The sequence below is a fragment of the Onychomys torridus genome, chromosome 2 (assembly GCF_903995425.1).
Source record: "Onychomys torridus chromosome 2, mOncTor1.1, whole genome shotgun sequence".
NCBI classification, from domain to species: domain Eukaryota; kingdom Metazoa; phylum Chordata; class Mammalia; order Rodentia; family Cricetidae; genus Onychomys; species Onychomys torridus.
This window is the reverse complement of record NC_050444.1, coordinates 142358229-142380666: the sequence shown is the minus strand read 5'-3', so window position 1 is coordinate 142380666 and position 22438 is coordinate 142358229. Positions and strand designations below refer to the sequence as shown.

Genomic DNA, 22438 nt, shown 5'->3' with positions numbered 1-22438 from the left:
AGCAGCTTCTTCCTGCCTCCTAAGCCACACCCCCCAGAAGCAATTTAGGTTGGACTATCAATAAACTCAGGGACCTGGAGGTGAGGGTTACCACAGATCCTAGGGTGGGGTGGGGCCAGCAAGCCCTTTGGGACCAATCGTTTGGAAGAGAGTGGAGGAATGAGGCCAGACTGACCCATGGGAAGACCTGAGGCAGATGTATGGACTTCTTTTTCCTCCCTTGTGTCTTATTTCTGGGGGTTCTAGAATCAGGGTACTGCATTCCCACCCAGGAAAGGTCCTTTAAGACAGTGACTACGAGTTAAAGCAAAAGAGCACAGGGGCACTGTGACTTTGGGCAACCTCACTCCTTGTAGATCCCTTTGCCTCCCCAGAGACATGCCTGTGTGGCTTACCCTGGCAGTATATTTCTTCCCAAGACAGGGTTTCTCTGTGTAGCCCTGGCTGTCCAGTAACTCGCTCTGTAGACCAGGCTGGCCTTGAACTCAAGAGCTCTGTCTGTCTCTGCCTACTGAGTGCTGGGATTAAAGATGTGCACCACCACACCTGGCAGAAACAGGTTTTTAAACTGTGGGTCATAATCAAACATTGGTGAAAGTTTATGTAGCGTCAATAACAGGAACAGTTATATATTTAAGAACATAACCTCCAAATTTACAGTAGCAGCCAGGAGTGTGACTTACCCCTGTAATCCTAGCACTCAGGAGGCTGAAGTCCAGATCACCTGAGACTACATAAAACCTTGTCTCAAAACACAAAAACCAACCATGAGATATGGTTACGTCCTTTCACCTGAAGTGATGGACAACTCAGCCGACTTAAATTTACCAATTTCTGAGTAGCCTTGGCTTCCTCTCCATCATGTACTTCAAAGCAAACTTTAGTGGGACCTCCTGGTATAACTGGAACATTTCCTGTGTCCAGGCCTGCAATGTCCCCACGGTCCCACAGCTGCTCAGACCCAAATGAGCACACAGAGGCTTATATTAATTACGAACTGTATGGCCCATTGGCTCAGGCTTCTCGCTAGCTAGATCTTTTAGCCCAGATACCTCACTTCCTTGTCATTGCCTGTCTGTACAGACCTCCAGGTCTCTATGGTTGGTACTGGGATTAAAGGCGTTTGTCACCACGATTGGCTCTGTTCCCTAGTGTGTCCTTGAACATGCAGAGACCCTGCCTGCCAAGTGATCAGATGAACAGCGTGTGCTACCACTGCCTGACTTCCATGTTTACTTAAAAATAGCTGGCCTTTTCCCCCTTGATCTCCAGGCATGCTTTATTAATATACAAATAAAATATCAATTTCCCCTTTTTTGTTTGATAAAAATAAAAAATAATAAAAGTCATAACTAATATAAGAAAAACTTGACTTGGGTCTGAACTGCAGCAGACCAGGCAAGGCAGGGTGCAGGCAGCTGCCCAACCTGCACACAGAACTTAGAGCTTTTTAAAAAGAGCAACTTCACACAAACATTAAATGATGACTGTTACCTGGACAAGGACTACATAAACGTCCTCTCTCTTCGAGGACAAAGTCTGCGCTAGGACTGGATCTTTGCGAGGTACGAGGTCATCACTGAACAGTGACTGTCACCAGCTAAATGTTGTGACATGTATTCTCTCTTGTTCAAGGGATCACTATGAACTTCCCTCCCTCAGTTCTGGCACACCATCCAGTTGTAGGTGGTCACTTCACTGACAGTACAGATGTATTCTGAGAGCTGTTTAGTTTGGCTGTGTGCAGTGCTGGGGACTGAACACGGGGTTTTCTGTCTGCTAGGACAGTGCTCTGCCACCGAGGCCAGCCCTGACCAGAAAGTGAGCTTCTCTCCTGGGTGACCCGGTAACTAATGACAGACACTGTCAAATACTGCTACCCTTATCAGCACTTACTCAACTGCAGCCAATGGAGTCCCCAGAACCATCCAAGTGTCTGTCCAGCTGACAGAAAACTGTTAAGTGTAGAACACTAACCCTTCAATGGTCACTTCCTACACATGCATCTTATTAAACAAAAAACCTCCTAAGAACCGGCACCTTCCAAAGCGAACCCCCACTGCTGTGAGGGAAATATCCACCTACCTAGAACTACCTTCCAAAGGCCATTCTTCTAACTATCAGGGGCCACCTATAAACCACCACTTAAGAAAACACCAGCCTTCCTCTTCCCAGCATTCTCCTTATCTGCTTACCCCACCTATACTTCCTGCCTGGTTACTGGCCAATCTGTTTTATTAAACCAGTGTACAAAAGCACTAGTTCACAGCATTCTGGTCCTTTTTTCCCCAAGTGGTAAGACTGGCCATCCAGGCTGCCTCTGTACACAGCCTGCAGAGCAAAAGGACAGGCAGGAGGCTCTCTTGAGTAGGGCCTTCCTGCAGCTCGCTCCACTCAGGCTACGTCCCCATCAGCTTCCCTAACCGTTCCACCCCTGGGACACCCAGCTTTCCAGGAGTTGGTCTCCCTGGAGGATTAACCAGTGTCTCTTCCAGGGGGTAATGACATTTTAACAGGTACCCCAGCATACAGTCATCAACTTAGGAGTGCTGATTCTCAAATCATCATGTGCAGTCTCCCTGTAGAGGTTCTGGTGGGGTTAAGAAAAAGTCTAGCTGACTGGAGCTTAGTGACAGGCTGCTCCTCAGACTAGGCAAGCCCTGGGCTGTCATCCACACCCAAGAGGCACACAGCCAACCCCAGCTCCCAGCTGGCTGCTTTCCCTTAGTCTGGCCTTCATCTCATCCGCCCCCTCACTGTGCCCTTACATATATTACCCTCATTATTTTATAATCTGATACTACCTGCTATCTTTCCCCGCTGAAGGCTTAGATGTCCCTTCCCTACCTACTCCTCTATTGTGTGATTAGCATACAATACTTGGCAAGCGCTGAGTGAACCAAAGCTGTCCCCAAGTCCCTAACCTTATGAACACAGAGCAGCTTCATCAGATGCATCAGATGGAGGTAGGAAAGCCTGGGTTCTGGCTCAAGTGGTACTGATGACATTGGCTTCCCATGTGGCCTTGGTGGAAAAGCAGCCAGGAAGGCTCAGAGCAGAGGCCCTGCATTTTCACTTTGAGGGGTGTTGGTTTGGGGTGAGGGCAATGGAAGGATCCAGTCCTAGCCAGGGGAAATGGCTATGTTGCCCGTGAAGGCAGCTGTCCTTCCCCAACCTGGTCCCATTCTTCTCCTCACCCATGAACAGAAATTCAGGCCCACAGGTAACCCTGGGAAAAAGCCACCGAACAGGCAGATTTTAAAGATTTATTTTTTAAAAACAAAACAAAAAGGTTAAAAAAGTCCTTCATTTCCAACCCTGCCTGGGGGTATGGGGAAGGGGGCAGAGCAAGCTGAGAAAGTGTCTGCCCCTTCCGGGAAGAGTCTGACTTCCCAGAGTTGGTAAGGACAGGGCAAGTCGGAGGCGGCCGGCCCTTCCTTAGGTAGCTGTTAGTGCTATACAAGTTTTACAAGCAAGTGTGGAAGTGGAAGGCCAGAGGCTGCCTGCCTCCACAGGGCCTCCAGCCGGTCTTCAGTCACACACTCCTTCCCATGCGGGGTGAGTGTGTAAGGGTAGGCAGGCAGCTGTCACTAGAGGCTCAGGTTTTGGGCCACATAGTTTAGCCCCGGTCGCTTCCTATGGTTTTCTGCCAGCCAGCAGGACACACTGCCAGTTTGGTGTGAGGAGACCTTCCCAGGAATCTCCTGCTATCTGGAGGGGACCTCTAACCTCCAACTCTCGGGGTCTGCCCTTTCCTTTCATGCCCCAGCCTCAGGCTGAGTGGAGCCCAGGACAAAGCACTGAGTGGTTGTTTGCTACAAAACACCTGGAGATGCCAGAGGCAGCTCATGCATGTCACTCCAGGCTCCCAGTCACACAGTCATACACACAGCGTTAAGGCGTCTGTGCCAGCAGGCATGGCCACACTGGGCCCAGCTTCTCTCTCTCCACCTGCAGAGGATACAGGGGTAGAACCCCTGAATGCTACGGGAACAGGCTGAAGGGGGAGAAGCTGCCAACGGAAGGTTAACCAGGCCTGGAGAAAGAAGGGGGGAGGGGAGAGAAGGCAAGGGCTTTCAAGACCTCTGTCCAGGCCTGCTGGCTGCCCTTGGAAGTAGCCCAACTCAGGTTGGGGAGCCCTGACCATTAACCCCCTGGAAACAGGGGATAGAGAAAGGATTAGAGGGGGGCTAGAACATTGGGACTTTGGAGGAAGCCAGTGCTATAAGTATTTACAAGCGCAAAGCCCCATCTTCTGTGCCACCTACCTCTCTCCCCCTCCCACAGAAATGGCCCCTGAGAGCCACTGAAGAGGTACTCAGGCCTCCTCACAGCTGCACCCCTAGGGAGAGCCCCTTCCCTACAACTGGCCCTATCTCGGGCGTCTCAGGAATGTCTGTGTGGCTCTACTCCACCAGGAGGCGGTGCCCACCTGGGGCTGGAACCCTGGCTGCCCGGTGGTGCGCGGGCGGGCGGGCGGGCGGGCGGCAGAGACTCTAGGAGTCCTTGAGCATGCTGATGCGTGCATAGATCTTGAGGGCAGGCCCCAGCTTGATGTTCATGGCACTCATCAGGTGGTCCTCCTTGAGCAGCAGCAGGGCTTGTCCATCAATCTCCTGGGCACGGAACTCCTCTGCGATCTCCTGGCACCCTGAGGAAGAACATGGCCAACAGCAGTTAGAGACAAGCCCTGGCTCAGGGAAGCCTCACAGTACCTCAAGGGCAGTACTGCTGTTCTTGGCTTTCAGCCTGAGAGGCTAAATGATAGAGCCACAAAGTTAAGATGTGGCCTTCCCTGGGCATCCCTGAGCAAAACCTCTCCCTCCACTAACCACTGTCCTAGGTGTTGGGTTGGTACAGAGGGCAAGCATGTGGCTGCTGAAGCCTCACAGAAAGGACAGCAGCTTTCCCCTAACCCTTGCATGTTAAGTTAGTTTGGAGCCAACTGACTACCAGGTCAGAACACTCCCTCAGCCACCTCTGGAGAGATGCTGGTGGACAGCAGTAGAGGCCTGTTGTTATGTGACTGAGCTCCTTGGAAGTGGATGCCAGCCCTGAACACAGATGTTGCTGCTCTGGCTGACTTCCTCAGAGAGACTCTGTATGAGTCGTCAACTGGAGCCATAGCTGAGCAACTGCAAATGCCTGACCCCACAACTGTGGGAAAATGAATGTGTCATTACTGTTTAAGGCTAAGTTCTGGAGTGATCTGTCTTACAGCAATATATTGATGATACAGATTTTGGTGCCTTAGAGACGGGCAAGACATTAAAAAACTCTGAATCTGCAGGGATGGCCTTGTACTGGGGCCGGCAGCATATAGAACACAGAGTAACAGTGGCTGCCTAAGGTGATCTGGAATCTGAGCCCACAGGCTCAGAGTCCCACAGCCCAGGAGGACACTGCTGGAAGCTTAAAGGAGAGCTGGAACAACTACAGGGGCTGGAAGGGCTGGGATTCAACTGCATCCTGCTAAGAGGCAGCAAGTTCAGCAGCACTCAGCCGGGGACGTGAAATGTCAAGTTCCCAGTGAGCTGAGTGGTCTAAAGACATCTTCAGGTGGAAGGGTGAGGGTGCTGCCTGGCTTCTTGTTGGAAGGAAGAGGAAGGGAAATGAAAAGTGGTTCTATGCACCATGGCCATATCTGCTGGTTCAGGAAACCCTAAGCCTTTCAGATGCCAATGGTATTGAGATTAGAAAACAGTTTCCAGCCAGGCAAGGGTGGTGCACGCCTTTAATCCCAGCACTCAGGAGGCAGAGGCAGGTGGATCTCCGTGAGTTTGAGGCCAACCTGGTTTATAAAGCGAGTTCTAGGGCAGCTAAGACTATTAACAGAAAAACCCTGTCTTGAAAAAAGAAAAGGAAACAGTTTCCAGCCGGGTGGTAATGGCACACACCTTTAATCCCAGCACTCAGGAGGCAGAAGCAGGCGGTTCTCTGAGTTCAAAGCCAGCCTGGTCTACAGAGCAAGTTCTTAGGACAGCCAGGGCTAAGAGAAACTCTGTCAAAACACACAGACACACACACACACAAAACAAAAAAAACAACTCATCAAATCAAAACAAAAGACACCCCCCTAAACAAAACAAAACCCAAGCTCCTAGACCTAATGTGATACTGGAAAGGAGAAGGGCTCCATGGGGTTTGTAGGCCAGCTTCAGAGATTCTGATCAAAGGACTCTCAAGAACTCTGAGGGCTCCAGAAGAAGCCCACCATTACAGGAAGGCTTATCTCAAAGAGGCTTGGGAGTGTGTGTTTGTTTGATGGAATGAACCTCAACAAGGCTCAGGGACTATAAGGACTTTAAGAAAATTATATTGTCAGAAAGTATTGCTATGTGAGACTGAAAAGCTCAGCAGTGACAGAAAATAAAAAGCAGGAATCACAGTGAGCACTGTAATTTAAGTTGCTCAACACTTAGCTGCCTTTCACAACAGGAGGGTTCCTCTGGGGGGACCAAGCAAGGATGGGTAAGAGTCACTTCAGGCTTTGAACCCTCAGAGGAAATGGTAACAAGGGCTGCCCAGGCCTGGTGTGGGTCAGAGCTGTCTGCATGGTTCCTTTCTTCCCTCAGATACTCGGGGTGTGGTGGGCAGGAGACAACCTGTCTTAGTTCTCAGATCTCTAGACTAGGGAACCACACCTGCACAGCAGGGCCAGCGCTCTCCATGCCCAGACCTGACTCAAGAAAATGCCTCCAGAAGATCAGGCTGTAGGCACGCATGTGGAATATTCCTTTACACTGTGTGAATATCTGTCGCTGTGATTGGTTTAGTAAAGAAGCTGACTGGCCAATAGGTGGACAGGATGTGGTTAGGTGGGAGAACCAGACTAAGGACACTGGAAAGAAAGGTGGAGAGAGAGAAGTTGCCAGCCAGACAGAAAGGAAGCAGGATGTGCAAGATCAAAGAGAGTTTATGCCATGTGGTAGAATGTAGATGAATATAAATGGGTTAATTTAAGTCCTAAGAGTTAGCTAGTAACAAGCTTGAGCTATTTGCCGAGCATTTATAATTAATAAGTTTCTATGTAGTTATTTGGGAGTGACTTTGAGACACAGAGAAACTCTGCCTACAAATGGTGCCCAAATGTCCAGTAACAAAGATCAGCATAAAACCTGAGAAAGCTTAAATAGAAGAGGGGTGGGGGGAGTTTCAAACACATAAAATTGGAGTCAAACATGTCTTCTTGGTTTTTCTCAGGTAGCTGTTTGCTAGTGGCAAACAGAGGCATGGCTCCTTTAAGAGGCATCTTCATGGCTTGTGTGAGTTAACACAGCAAGGCTCTTTTAACAGGTCCTGCTACTGAACACTTAAATGGGGTTCATGAGCAGCAGGTGGCATGCTACTTGGTAGCAATGTGGATCCAACAATTTCCCACAGCTGGAGTGATAAACGTGGCTCCCCCTGGTAAGCTAAGCTCTTAGGGAGCCAAGGTGGAGGGAGAGCCAACCACCAATGCCACGCACTAAGCTGAGCTCGCTGGCGACTAATACAGCAGTTTAAGATTTGTCTCATTGATCAAAAACAATACAGATGCTCAATAAAGACAGATTCAGATGGAAAAACCTCTAAATGGGTTATACTGTGTTTAAAATGTTTAAAGGCTTGGGAGAGAAGAGAAAAAGCGTATAGGCAGTCATAAAAATGTATTATATATATATTTATATATATATAAATATAAAGCTATATATAAATATAAAACTATATATAAATATATATATATATAGTTTTAAAACAATAAAGTCCTTAAAAAGGGAGTAAAGTAATACACAGATATATTTAGATAGATGGCCTTCAAGCACTTCAAAGTCCTACAGAATATGGCATTTAATATGTTTAATAACCTAAGGCTTTTCATGACAGTGAGACATATCTGCTCCTGATAGCACCAATTTACTGCAAAGGAAGATGATGGGCAGAGAACCTCAAATGGAGTTTGCTTTCTTTATAGCAAAAGCTAGCCACTTGGGCAAAGAAACTGCCCTTGCCTCAAATGCTGACAGTTACTGTCCAAACTGGACCAGGAGGATGCAAAAAGCGACCACCAAACTTTGCCAAGACAAAAGTAGGACAGTCCTTCAAAATTCCCGCTTCTCAGAAATGTCTGTCAGACATACCAGGTCTGTAGGGCAAAGATGGATGCCCTAACGTTACAAAAAAACTTCGGGTAACTGTCCAGACAGTCAGATGTCCTTGTCATTAGGTAACATTTCACCCCGCTGGGGTCTTTGATGGAGTTAAAGACCAGATAGTCATAGTTGATGTTTTCCTTAGTTATAAGAGGTAAATTGGGTATAAAACTTTAGACTCACAAAGATAACAGAGTATTTTCTCTAAATTTGCCAAATACAAATGGACTGGATATTGTAACTGTAATTCTTACTTAATAACTGTTTTTGTTGTATATAATTTTATACTGTGTTAAAGTTAAAAGCCTTGTTTTTGAATTTAGACAAAAAGGGGGAAATGTGGAATATTCCTTTACACTGTGTGAATATCTGTTGCTGTGACTGTTTAATAAAGAAGCTGACTGGCCAATAGCTGGACAGGATAAGGTTAGCCAGACTAAGGACACTGGGAAGAAGGGCAGACAGAGAAGAGTTGCCAGCCAGACACAGAGAAGAAACAGGATGTGCAAGAAGAGAGTTAATGCCACATGGCAGAATGTAGATGAATATAAATGGGTTAATTTAAGTTGTAGGGTTAGCTAGTAACAAGCCTGAGCTACTGGCTGAGCATTTTTAATTAATGAGTTTTTGTGTTGTTATTTGGGAGCGGCTGCCAAGACACAGAGAAACTCTGCCTACACAAGCCTGTAAGACATTTTCTTAATTAGTGATGGGAGAGGGCCCAGCTCATTGTGGGTGAGGCCATGCCTGGGCTGGTGGCCCTGGGTTCTATAAGAAAGTAGGCTGAGCAAGCTATGGGGAGCAAACTAGTAAGCAGCACTCTTGTGGTGGTATTGTGTTCCCCAAAATATTGTGCACCCTAATAAACTTATCTGGGGTCAGAGACAGAACAGCCACAATATTAAACATAGAGGTTTAGGCAGTGGTGGCACATACCTTTAATCCTAGCATTCCAGAGGCAGAAATCCCTCTGGATCTCTGTGAGTTCAAGGCCACATGAAGTGAGCCTTTAATCCCAGGGAGTGATAGCAAATATAGAAAGATACATAAGGTGTGAAGACCAGAAACTAGAAGCATTTGGCTGGTTAAGCATTCAGACTTTTGAGCAGCACAGTTCAGCTAAGATTCACTCTGGATGAGGACTCAGAGGCTTCCAGTCTGAGGAAATAGGATCAGCTGAGGAACTGGCAAGGTGAGGAAGCTGTGGCTTGTTCTGCTTCTCTGATCTTCCAGCAATCACCCCATTACCTGGCTCAGGTTTGATTTTATTAATAAGACATGTTAAGATTCCTGCTACACTCCTCCATGGCCTCTGCATCAGCTCCTGTTTTCAGGTTCCAGCCCTGTTTGAGTTCCTGTCCTGACTTCCTCCAATGATGAACAGTGATGTGGAAGTATAAACCAAATAAACCTCTTTCTTTCCAACTTGCTTTTGGTCATGGTGTTTCATCACAGCAATAGAAACCCTGACTAAGCTAGCCTGTGGGTTTCCCCACAGGACAGAGCTTATCTGTGTGACCACTGAGATACTGCAGGAATGGCAGAGTGTGATTTCTGAGGATAGATCTAAGAGAGCACAATGGTTTCTTCTGATTGCTCTCTAGGATTTACTAGTTGTGGGGAAAACCTGCTATCATGCCTGCCATAAGAGGTCCACGTAGCACCTCCTGCCAACAGCCAGCCCCTTCCTGCAAAGCATGAGAATGAGGATGCCACTACCCAAGAGGAGCCTGCAGGTGGCGTTGGCCTTGGCTGACACAAAACTGCATACTCATAAGGGACCCTGAGACAGGAAGCAGAGGCTTCCTAAAAGTAACCATGCTATGACAAACTTAAGGGCACATGACAGACAACAAATATACTAGTTTAACTAGAGTGCTAGAATTGGACCTGGTTCTGTCTAAACTCCAATTCTATGGTATCAATTTCTTTTTTTTTCCATTTTTTGAAAAAATTTTATTAAAAAATAGCTATCAACTTCTATACCACATTCCACCTGGCAACAGGCTTGTGGCCGCCATCACTACTGACCTGGGAGTAGATGTATGAGGCTGGCTGAGAGGTAAGAAGTTTCAGGGTTCCCCTGGAAGAATCTGGAATGCTAGAAAATTTGCCTCTCCAAGTGCAAGTCTTGATGCCAACTTCATATCCACTTGCCCTCCACACCAAGGGCTATACCAGCGCCCACCACACTATACATTTTCGTCCTTGCTCTTGCTTAAGCTGCTCTCATGGGCAGTCTCTCAACCTGCAAAAGCCCACTTCCACTCCATTTATCTTTATGTTCTTTTCACTTCCCACCCTGCTTGGGAAGAGACAGAGCCAACTCCAAGCTCATGCACATCACAGACTACTCCCTGGACTGCCGCTGTTTCAGAGGGGTCTTGAAGTCTTCTGTCGAGTCTGCTGTGCTAGAACATGAGCTCTCAGAGCAGGAGCCCTGGGTTCCTCCCTCTGCACCGGGGTCCTGCTTCCTCCTGCAGGGAGGTGAGCTCACCCACTCCTGTGATTCCAGCAGGTGAAGAGTTTCCACAGAACTTACCGGGCAGAGAGCGGATGAATTCATAGACATCTTCTACGTTCCACTTTGTGGGCTCACTTGGTAGGAAGTGGTGTCCCATGCCCACCAGGTCCCGCATGTGCATGTCAGGGAGCTCTAGATCCCTCTGGCCTTGTCGCCGTCGGGATGTGGAGGAGCTGGCTGATATGGGTGACAAGGGTTCCTCATAGCTTGAGTTATCTGAGCACCGGCTGGAGTCTTCCTGGCTGTGTGTCAGCTGCAAGGCAGCAGTAACTGAAAGGGGTACAGTGCCTGAGGGCTGGGAGCAGAGAGAAACAGCGTTCTTCAGGATTGGGGAACTGACCACTCCCACATCAAGGGGCGGGGGGGCGGGTGCTGCTCCCTTCTCTGCCTGGCTCACTACCCTGGGGTCATGTCCTCTGTGCTTCCTGCTCTTGAACCCAGACAGTCAGCCCCACAGCACTGCCCCATGTGTGTACTGCACTGCAATGATCTGCTCTGATGTCTGTTCTGCACGTGTGCTTTACGTGACCTGGACTACCAAGAGGGGTTTCCTGCGTATGCACATCCTGGACTGCAGCCTTTAGCAGATTCTTAACAAGACAAAAGTCACCACTGCCACCACCACTGCCACCGACTGAAGACTGCCACCACCACTGCCACACTAGGCTGTGAGTCCCTTTAAGACTAGATCCTTGGGTCTTTAGTGTCTAACAGAATCCCTGGCATGGAACTGTCGGGAAAAATATTTAATGGATGAATATCCGTGTTCCTGATGGAGACCTTCACAATCTTAGTGCTCCAGTTTTCAAGGGGGCAAAAAGGTATTAAGGGAAACAGAGAGGCTGCCATCTCTCCCAGCCTAACATGGAGGTAACCTGAATAGCCTGTCTTCACAGGGCCAGCAGGGTGAGACTCAAGAAATCAAAAATGGATGGTGACCCCAACGGGGGTCATTGTAGGCTAAGACTACTGGAAAGGGTAAGGGTCCCTAGGTCTAAGGGAAGGCCCTACTGGGGACCCAGGGAAGGTTGGGTGTGAGGCCTGTAAGAGGTGAGAGCAGCGTGCTGGAATGCCTTGTGAAGATCAACAGGGCTCTGTGACCTCTCACCTGCTTCTTGGCGTCCTTAGTAAGTGTGGGCAGACCAGCCTTGCTGGCCCGTCGGCGGTTGTGAGTTGTGGTCCCTGCCTTCTGCAGCTTGCTCCTGTCTGAGTGAAAGAGTCCCACGCGTTTGGTGCATCCCACATTATACCTGTGGAGAGGAGCAAGCAAGTCAGAGCAGGGGTCTTAGGCAGCACAGACAGCCAACCTGAGTCTGTCTATGGGAACAAACGGACTCCAGGACACTACTGATGACGGAGACTCTGGGCAGGCACTTGAGCTCTGAGCCCTTCCTGGGAGGCAGGTGTGGCATCAGTGGCCCTCCTAAAACTGGTCTCACGATGCCGTGAGGGGATGCCGCTGCAGTGTGGCCTGGCTCCTTCAGCACAGCCTGGGCAGCAGGTTGAGGACAGGAACTCTGGGGCATCACTCACAACACCTCCACCCGGAACCCAGAGAGTTCCTTTCTGGGTTTTGGGCTGTCAAGGCTAAGCGGCTCCTACAGAGCAGAGGGCACATTGGCTCCTCAGTCCCCTGAACTCAGCCATCTGCTGTCACTTTAGGCACAGCCACTCTATGCCTTCGGTTCCCAACCCGTATAAGGGCATGGCAGTAAGTACAATGGCAGCAGTACACCAACTGCCTAGTGGACATGTTCCCAGAACAGACAACTGACTAGCAGCGCCCCTGGCACCAAGTCAGTCAGTCAGTCTGTCTGTCTGTCTGTCTGTCTGTCTCTCTCTCTCTCTCTCTTTCTCTCATCTGTCCGTCTGCCTATCTCCTTTTGTTTTGAGCTGAAACAAGGTCTCCTCAGGTAGTCCCTACTACAGAGGGACCTCATCCTGCCTCAGTCTGTAAGTGTTGGGATTACAGATCTGCAGCACCATGCCCACTCTGAAGTAGCTTCTCAATAAATGACAGTGGTTTTTATTGTCATCCATTTTTTTCCAGGCTAGATAAAAGCTCACCAGGGTTCTGGACTACATTTTATTTCTGTGGTGGCTTTACCCCTGAGGGCTAGCTAATGGGCTGCTTTGTGTTGCCTGGACAGGGATGCTTCCTCTCACATACTGAGGGAAGGACGTTCTTCCGGTTTCTTAGGCTGCTGCACTCACCTGGTGTGCTTGGGATACAGTGCCTTAACTAGGCAGGCCAAGGAGCTTGGAGGATGGATGAGCCTCACCTACAGCACCCAAGGTAGATGATTACTAGAAGGAGGACACTAGGTACAATCCTGGGGCTGGGCTGGGCACGGCAGTGGGGCAGGCCACTCACCTCTTTGCACAAGCCATGGAACAGAAGCGCTTGGAACGCTTGAACTTGTAGGCAAAGTCCACCCGTCCACAGAGCTCACACTTGAGTTTGAGGGGGGTACCTTCCTCTTTGGATTCTGTAAAGTATGGAAATGGCTGAGTGTGGGGAGAGATTGTAACAGGCTGTAGACAGAGCTACCACAGGAGCTCATTCATATCCTGCCTCTTCAATGTCTCTGTGGATATGACACCCGGCGGCATTCATTTAGAAAATGACAGACTCTGCCACTCCTTTGGCACGGGCTAGGTCTCCCACCGTAGAGTTTATCAAGAGTGTCTGGTGATGCCTCTTGCAAACTGCGGGCCAGGGTCACAGCAGAGGTGGGTAGGGTCAACATCCTTCTCCATAACCAGGAAAGAAGCAGGAGGCTCACACAAAGTAAATGCAGTCTTTGCCTGGCCATGGCTGTGTCTCAGACCTCCCCACTTCAAATTCAGGCTTTTGAGGCATCAAAGCGGGGCACACCTGCCTGGTGCCATCCTTACCCTCACTTCTAGAACCTGGCAATGGTCCCTATAGGAAGTGAAATTCTGAAACCATGTGGTTGCTGGAGAGGCTTGCCCTTCTCCTGTCTGTTCTACAGGGACAGAGGTGGAGGAAGTGCTGGTGACGTGTTCAGTGGGAAGGAATGGTACTTGGCCCCTGCTCAGGGTTCCTCCACAGACACTAAGAAAAGGGAAGTGTGAGGCCTGCCCTTCTGTCTATAGCAGAAGACCTGAGCCCCACAGCTGTGTGTATACCTTGCAGGTAGGGCTCCTCCATCTCTGAGTCAGTGGTGGTGGTGTGGTCCTGCTGTGGAAGCTTCTCAGGCAAGAACCCCTGTGCATACTTCTTCTTGAGATTCCCCACCAGCAGGGACGAGCGTCCCACCTAGAGGACAGGTGACATGGAAGCCACAGTGTTAGATCCTAGACTCCTTGCTACTCAGCCTTATTATAATTACAGGTACAAAGTAGCCAGGCAGATCCCTCAGTCCTCCCCAAGCCTCCCACATGCCATCATCCAAGGGTGCCCACTCGAGGGGCACTGATTTGCTGTCTGGCTCCCAAAGCAAGAAAACAGTGGGCACCACAGTATGGGGACAGTATGGGAGTAGAGAAGTCAGGGGTATTCGATCTGCCAGGTGTGTCCACGGGCAGAGATCCTATTTCCCTCACCACTCACTGATCAGGTGCCAGGTTGTATGTTCAGAGAGCAGCAGGACTGGCAGGGCTGAGTTCGAGAGTGTATTTACAAGACTCAGCACCCCTGTTTTGATGTTGTACTGTTCTCCACCTGACCACAGCCAAGCCAGAGGGACAGGCAGCCACAGGGGTGAGCAGGACACAACTGACACACCACAGAGGACATGCCCTATGGTTGGCAGCACCCAAGGCTGGCTTTACCTCTTTGGGGACTTGTTTTGTTTGGGTGACCTGGTGGCCAGCTCACATGGCTGTGGTTCTAGGTGGATGTGAGCTGCTGTTTATCTGCCTTCATTCTGCAGGCTCAGGGCTTCTCCAGAGGCAGGAGGAGGACCAGACTGGGGTCGAGGGGGAGGTGTAGAGCAGAGCTAGGTCCTTATAAGGTAAGCCACCCCTGGGAGATCTGCCACCGGCTGTAACCAACCTCCAGAAGGAGAGGGCACAAATAAGCTTGTCTGTTGATGGTTCAGAAAGTGGTTCACCCACTGCAGAAATTAAGCTCAGTCCTCTGGTGACTTATAAGACTTTCCACAGATCCAAGGCATGAGCCACAGGCAGATGGTACCCCAGGGGACAGGTTTCTAATACGCACAGTCCTCCTGAGCCACATGTGCCCTTCCTGAAGGCCCCTTGATCTCCCTCCCTTTTCAAGGCTCCCAGAAGCACATCTCAGGCTGCACTCTTATGCCACCATCTTGATTTCCAACACAGCTTGAGAATCTGTACTAACAGGCTCCTCTTGCTAACTGGCTGAAGTTATGATGTTCAGGTTTTGGCATTGAAAACTCAACAAAGAATAATTTTCCAAAGTCCACTGTCTTTCATCAAATACCCCAAGGTGAACTAAGTCCCTCTACTTCAGGGGTCACAGGTCACCAGCCAGCGATACTGCTGAGCCTGTGTGCATAAACTTCTAACCTTGACAATTATTCTTTATCACCAAGTTATTTTAGACTCTGGAGAAACTTGATTCTAGAGAGAAATTATTCTGACATTGTGAAGGATGGGGAAATCAGCAAGGTAAGAGCAAACTGTTCACATTTTCAGAAATTTTACATGGAATTGTAGAAATATTCTAGTACACATCCAAAATATATTAAAAAAAAAAAAAAAAAAAAGAGGGGAAAAGAAGTAGTCCGTACCGGGAAAGGCTCCGCCCCCTCCTGGATCACAAACCCTTCGATAACATGCGTCAGGATTTGGGGTTTCACAATGGCCTGTGGTGGTTTATTCTCACCATTCTGGGGGGCAGTGCCGGCGATGCTGGAGGCAGAGTTTCCGTTCCCTGAGGTCATGCCGGGGCTGCTGAGGTCGGTCAGTGCATGAACAATGCCCTGCCCTGTCTCTGCAGGAGAGAAAGAGAGGGAGGGAGAGAGAGGAGACAACGTGGCAGAGATGAGAACAGAGGCCAGCTTGGACATGGACAACCAGCACCCACAGTATACACAAGCCACAGTGCCAACCAGGTGCTCCCTACCCTCCCAGACCTACTGACAGGTGGTCCCACCATCCAGCATAAGTACCATCAGTTTTGCAACAATTGGCTGCTGCAGCTAGTGGGTTTTCTTAAACAGCTATTCAAGACAGATCCAAACAGGCTGAACAGGCCAGAATTCTGCCCCTGGGGTAAGGCTTCAGGCAGTACTGGGTTAGACAAAGTAGTACTCAGTTTACAGAGAACTCCAAATAGTGATGGAGAAGACTTACTTAGCCAGACCAAGAAGCCCCACTAAACTCAGGCTCATGGTATAAGAGACAACTCAGTGGACAGATGTGACAGGAACATTCTGAGGCTCCTTGGAGGTCAGATTTTAACAGCACCCTGAAACTGATGCCCAGGAACTTTGGGGGCTGAAACACCAGTAGACACTATCCTTTGGAGGCACTGACTATGTTACTACGTTACGGGTTATTTTCCTCCTCCAACAGTGAAGCTGCTGGCACAGCTGCCATTTTGCTCTGCTGATCCCTGCTCTTAATTATACCTCTTGTTCAGAGTGCAGTATACACTCCAGCCGGCCCCCAGCAAACCACAGACCCACCCTCCACCTCTCTGTGGACAACCTTCTTAAGGTCTCCTCTGGAAAACTCAACAGAATGCTCTAAAGAGTGGGATGGGTGCCTCCCCCAGCCTGTCAGGGTGGGCCCCCTCTCTTCTCCTCATCTCCTGAGTGATTTGCCTCAGTGCTGCAGAGGCTCGAGGCTTCACCACCTCATTTTAAGGGCCCTCCCCCAGTCCCCTTCCCAAGGTTGTTCTGTCACCACCAAATGCTTAGTGAGCTGAGGTACCTTTAACCTGGAACTTCCTAAAAGAGAAAAGTGGAAAATCCATTTCTTTCTTGCAACATGCCTATTAAAATATTTAGCATAAGCCAGTGGTATATGATAAACAGAAATAGCACTAAAATAATTAAATAAAAAATAACTGCAGTACATTGTTACTTAGGTAATTTTCTGTAAGCATCATCTATGAAGATGTTATTTCATGTAAGAACCCAAAATATTCCCAGGAAATGGGAATTCATGGTGTCTAATCATGCACACAAGGAAATAAAAACAGAAACATTTTAGCGACAATTTCTAACTGGGCTCCGGTGTATTTCCAACTTGGTTAATTTTCTTACCAGCTGTCTTGATTCAGAAAACCAAGACCAACCTTTCCTAATGAGAAGGTACAGGCTATGACATGCCTTCGGTCCTCATTCTACAGAAAGAACCCATTAGGAATGGACCCCAGAGCTGAGCAGAAGCCACCAGGAGATATGACTGATGTGGGGCTGGTGAGAGGGCTCTGTGAGTGTCGTACAAGCTCTGAGCCGAATCAGGTACCTCGAACCTGTGGTGTAAAGAGAGAACGAACTGCGTGTTCCCTGAGCACCACAGGTGCACTGTGTGACAAGGGCATGCCTGTATTTCAATATACAGCCTGCCTACATGCCTTCACAGAAACACACAAAATCATTTTTAAAAATATTAAAAATTCATTTGTATTTGACCCAAAGTCATACCAGCAAGTTTAAAAAAATACCCTTTATATGTTTGAGCTAATGTGAAATAAATTTTAACAGCTTTGACTTTTCTGTAGAAAACCAGAGACAGTTCCATTTTCTTTCTTCTTTCCACCTCCCCCAACCCCCCACCCCTGCACCAAGACAGGGTTTCTCTGTGTAACAGACCTGGCTGTCCTGGAACTCACTCTGTAGACCAGGCCTGTTCTTAAACTCACAGAGATCCGCCAGCCTCAGCCTCCCAAGTATTGGGATTGAAGGTGAGCGTCACCACCCTAGCTGGAAATCCTCCCTTTGGAATTCGTCTTTTTTTCAGTAAAAGTGTTTAGAAACTGAAAAAAAATTGTTTTACAATCTAGCACAGCCATGATCGAGCTAATGGCACAAATGATCAAACTAAGTTTCTCTTTTAAATTTTCAAGTCTATGTTCATTCTATTTTCCTTGCTTTTATTTTCTAATATTTTGAATATACACAGAAAAGATATAGATTTTATTTAAAGTGGTGGATAAATATTGTTTAAATATAATGCTTACAATGAAAGCTGAACACTACATTTAGATGATCACTGCCCAGTGAGACAGTCCCTGAGGATCTGAACACACTTCGGGTTACAGCCCCAGATCAGCTCCAGTCTCCACCAACGCTCCCGCAGCCTCTACAGTACCCCCATCCAGTGACTTCTAGCATGGCTGTCTGAATGCTTCTAGCAACAGAGGAACTAATTCTGAGGTACCTACTGCTACCATGGGGAGTATAATCATAAAGTTCTTCCTTAGAATGAGCCCCAAATCTGTCTTCCTGCTAATTTCTGCCATTAATCCTGGCTATGTTCCTTAAGATCGGAGACCCAGTCTAATTGGATATGTACACTGTGCAAACACAGGCTAAGCAAGGCCTAGGGACTGTCTCCATCAGCGAGTGGACCATGCCAATCCTGGTCCTCTATGCCTGTTCTATGGGACCTACCTTAACGTGACTATCACATGTGTATCTCAGAGAGATAGTTTTGGTTCATCTCTGACTCTCCATCTAGGGACTCACCAAGTTGCTATGCCTAGCCTTACACTTGAGATCCTCCTGTCTTGGCCCTACTTGGCTCTTCCAGCTTCCTAGTGCTGGGCTCACAGCTGTGCACCACCACACCTGGCTACTGGTCCTGCCTGAGCGCAGGCTGAAGAAGTGTGTGACTTATGACGCCTCTGGTACTTATTATGGAATTAAACTGGAAGGAATCCACTCTCCTTACCACTCTGGGATACCGCCACCTCCCATCGGTCACTGACACTCATCTCCAAACTGCTCCTGACACCATCTCCTTCTGTGGGCTCTTTCTAGCCCTGCTCAACTGCAATGTCCTGGGCTCCAACCCCTTCCTCCTTCCTGTTTTCAGCCTGTGCTGTGGATGGACGCTGCCGGGCAGAGGCAGCAGCCTTCAGGTTTCAGCAGAGGTTACAAATCAGTGCTCACTAGTGGGAGCAAGGACTCTGGTATCTTCAGCCTTCTCTTCTTTTCTTTTTTAAAGATCTTAGGATGAGAAGCAACAAATCATCTCCTTCACGCTGACACCAGAAGTCCAGTCTCTGTCATAACCCCGGGACAGATAATAGGAGGAGACAGAGTCCCAGGGCAGAGGAGGCGCTCACAGCCGTCTGGCTGGCCACCATCACCAAGCCCTAGAGTTCATCACCTGCTTTAGTAAAGAGTTCGGGCTATTTCTGGAAAGACCAATCGGTTTCACCCCTGCCACGCTCAGCACACGGAGATTAATTTAATCTGCTTTCCACTCTCCCAGACTGCTTTGCAGCCTGTGTGGGGGAAAGCCGCTTTGACAGTGAGACATGCAGGAACCCGCCCCACTGGCCTGAGGCAAAGCAAAGAGACAAAGAAGCCCTGTCTCTGGGATTTAGTTCCTCAGTGCTCTCCAGCCAGCGGGGTTCCCACAGGTCTCAGATGCCTTCCTACAGTTAGCACCTCAGCAGAATGGTGGGTGCTCATCTAGCTCCAGGGGCTGGAGGAAATGGACCAAGCTGTGCTGGGAAGAGGCAGGCTGGAACTCCTTTAAGTGGACCACAAATGGACCTCTAGAATGTGCCAGAGTCTTACTAAGCATATGACCAGCCACCAGGCTGCTTCTCACTGCTGATCTCATTCACAGGCTCTGACAGAAACAGCTCTTCTGCAAGAAGGAAAAAAAAAAAAGGAAGGCCTGGCTACTGTTTTGTAATCATCCTCTTTGGGACTGGTCACTTCTGCTAACCAAGGCAGGGCTGTGACCCAGCCACCTCTCTGCCCACAGGGGCTAGCCCAATATCCAAAATATGACACACGCTTAAGGCCTATAAAACTGCAATGAATTATAAACATAAAATAATAAAAATAAATGATAAACTCAAGTCTTTGTCATCACTATAAACAATACAGGTCTCCTTGGTACTACAAAGAGATCTGCCACAGGTGAGATTCAAAACTCCCTGGGGGTGTGACAAGCTGTGGCACAGCTGGTGTCTGTTGTGTAAGTGGCACTTCTGGGGACCTGCCCGTAAATGACAGCTGCCATTCTTAGCCCAATTTCACTGTCACTGTGGAGGATTTCCTCAGCAGAGAAGAGTTAGTGCACCAAGCTGGATCCAGAAACTTGGCAAGGCAGGATGACCTCTAGAGGCAAAGAAAGGCAGGGAGGCTCCTAAAGAGACACTTTTTCCAGTCAGCTGGAGAGAGACCAGGTTCATCCAGTCTTGGTAAGCCTGGCCAATTCAGAACCAAGTTCTTCCTATGTATGGATGACAAATAAACCATCTATTATTCAGGAATGTGGAGTGTGTGTGTGTGTGTGTGTGTGTGTGTGTGTGTGTGTGTGTGTAAACCAGAGGTTGACACTGGATGCTCTGGCTGGTTGGCTGGTTACAGTATGGGAATAAGCTAATGAAATTAACAGAGAATTTAAGGAAACAGCAATTGATAACATGGCTCAGCAAATATCAAAACAAGATCACCTATAACAGAGCACTGGCCCCAGGCTCAGCACTGCACTCAGGCTTTGGGCTTCAGCTCAGCCTGTATGAGAGAATATGAGTGAAGCACCTGCCAAGGCCTCTGAACCTGTATCCAGGAGACAGCAGGAGGTCACACCTGGTCCCAGCAGCAGGTCACTTCACAGAGAGGAAAGGCAGAATGGCTAGGCCTGTGGAAAGGTATGCGGCCACCCTTCCTAAAGTCTTTAGTTGTATCTGGACCCCAAAGGAATTAGTGGTACTGTGAAAGTGAGGGAGGTGTCCCTTCCCAGGAGGGAGCTGAAGAAGGGCGTGGCAGAGGGAGTGGGCTGGACCTCATTCCAGGTCCTCTTCACAAAGAGATTCATGGGGAGAATGTTCTTTAAGATGCAAGCGTGGCTACATCTTAGACTCAGCTGTGAGCCAGTCGCTATGCTCAGGTAAGCAGACCCTTTCGACACTGCTTAGGGACCAGGTATGGTGGGAGGGGAGGGGACCATATCCAGTTGAAGGGACCCTAAGCCTAAGGCATGAGGCAACTTGTCTTCAGGATTGAGGGACTTGGTCTGTTTGATGGCTAATCTTGTCAACATGAGAGGGTTCAGAGTCACCTATGAGACATGCCTCTAGGTGGACTCATCTGAGAGCATGTTTCCAGAGAGGTTTGATGGTAGTGGGAAGACCCCTCCTTAATGCGGGTTGGCACCACTCCATGAGCTAGGGGCCCAAACTAAATTAAAAAGGAGAGTTTAACACTGAATTCAGCTCTCTGATTCCTGACTGTGGACACAATGTGACCAGTGGCTTCAAGCTCCTACCACCATGCTGCTCCATCACAGTAGACCACATCCTAAACTCAGAGCTCCCACCACCGTGCCGCTACATCACGGTGGACGGCATCCTTCTCCCTTTAGTCTGCTTCTGTCATGTACTCTGCCACAGCACCAAGATGTTTAGCAAATACATCCCAGGTCATGAAAGAAAGTTGGGCAGAACACAGTGGTTTCAGTTTCCCTGGAGTGGGCTGCCTCAGTGGAGCAGGCAGGGTAGGGAGGGCTGTGCTCTGACTGCCTGGAACAGCATGAGGGCAGCTGAGGGAGGTGGCAGGAAATGTGTCCTCCATTCCGGGACACAGAAGCAGAGGCAGCATGTGTGGTCTGGAACATGAGGTTTGGGAACTGGCAATGATCTAGGTGAGTGATTCCCAGATGGGAGTCTTGAACTAATAAGAAAAGGAACGTGGTTACAGGATCCAGGAGCTACAGTCAATATTCCAAGATGCCAGAAGGGAAGTAGTGCATGCTCTTTCAATAGGCCTGGCACACCATTTTTCAATACCACGTTTCCCATACTTAAATTCAGGATGAGCCATATCTCCCAAAAATTTTTGCACTAAATTTAGACAATGACCACACATGCAGACTGCACACATTACAGGTGTGCTTTCTAGAATTCAAATAAGTGAATGCTATTTGGAAGACGGTATCTTCTAGAACATACACCAAAGGAGCCCTTAGTGGGGAGTAAACTGCAGGCTCCTTTCCACACAGGGCCCTGAGTCCTGTAAGCTTTTCAGTTCTTTAAGGACAGAACTGTGAGACAGAGACCTGCTGTCTGGAGGCCACAAGCTATGGCTCTGGCACTAGCCTGCCCTGCAGAGCGCCTTCCTCAGCCAGGCTAACTGCAGCTGTCCTCAGTCACCTGGGAAGGAACAGCTGTGACAGAGGGTGACTTGGCCACTCAGCCGCACAGCAGGGAGCTTTACAGGCACACAGGCAAGCCTTTGGACCCACCCCCAGGTTCTCTGTGGAGAGGGAGCCGGCCAGAATGGGAGAGTAGCTGAGTCAGGTGACCTCCAGCCAGCTTGAGTGCCACTTCAGGATAAATTCACTGAGGCTAGGTTAGCAGGCCAGGAGGGCAGATGAACATCTCAGTATCTGGGTAAGAGCTGAATATCTTTGTCTACAGCCTTAGATGGAGGGCCAAACCCTCCCTCCTGGCAGCCACTGCTTTACAGACGACTTTCAGGCCATCATCTCTCAGGACAGGCAGAGAGGGCCTGTCTGATTCACCCCAAATCACAGGCTAGAGTGTGCAGAAGTGGGACTGTAAACAGCTGATATTTTCCAAGCTGTCACCCAGAGCTAGGAGGGAAGCAATCAGCCGACAGCCACCTCCCCCATG

At 48.9% G+C, this 22438-nt stretch overlaps 1 protein-coding gene across 4 annotated transcripts in view; it reads right to left on the bottom strand.

The window, feature by feature from the left end:
• Positions 1-3252: 3252 nt before the first annotated feature.
• The window catches only part of Phc2 (polyhomeotic homolog 2), a 107146-nt gene continuing 87960 nt past the window's right edge, over positions 3253-22438 (bottom strand). For all 4 annotated transcript variants that reach the window (XM_036177749.1, XM_036177746.1, XM_036177750.1 and 1 more), the window contains exons 10-15: positions 15396-15598; positions 13810-13939; positions 13031-13145; positions 11765-11906; positions 10675-10951; positions 3253-4651 (exon numbers count right to left, since the gene is read on the bottom strand). In XM_036177749.1, the coding sequence (XP_036033642.1) occupies positions 4497-4651; positions 10675-10951; positions 11765-11906; positions 13031-13145; positions 13810-13939; positions 15396-15598 (1022 nt within the window). In that variant the 3' untranslated portion in view covers positions 3253-4496. The remainder of the gene's footprint in view (positions 4652-10674; positions 10952-11764; positions 11907-13030; positions 13146-13809; positions 13940-15395; positions 15599-22438) is intronic.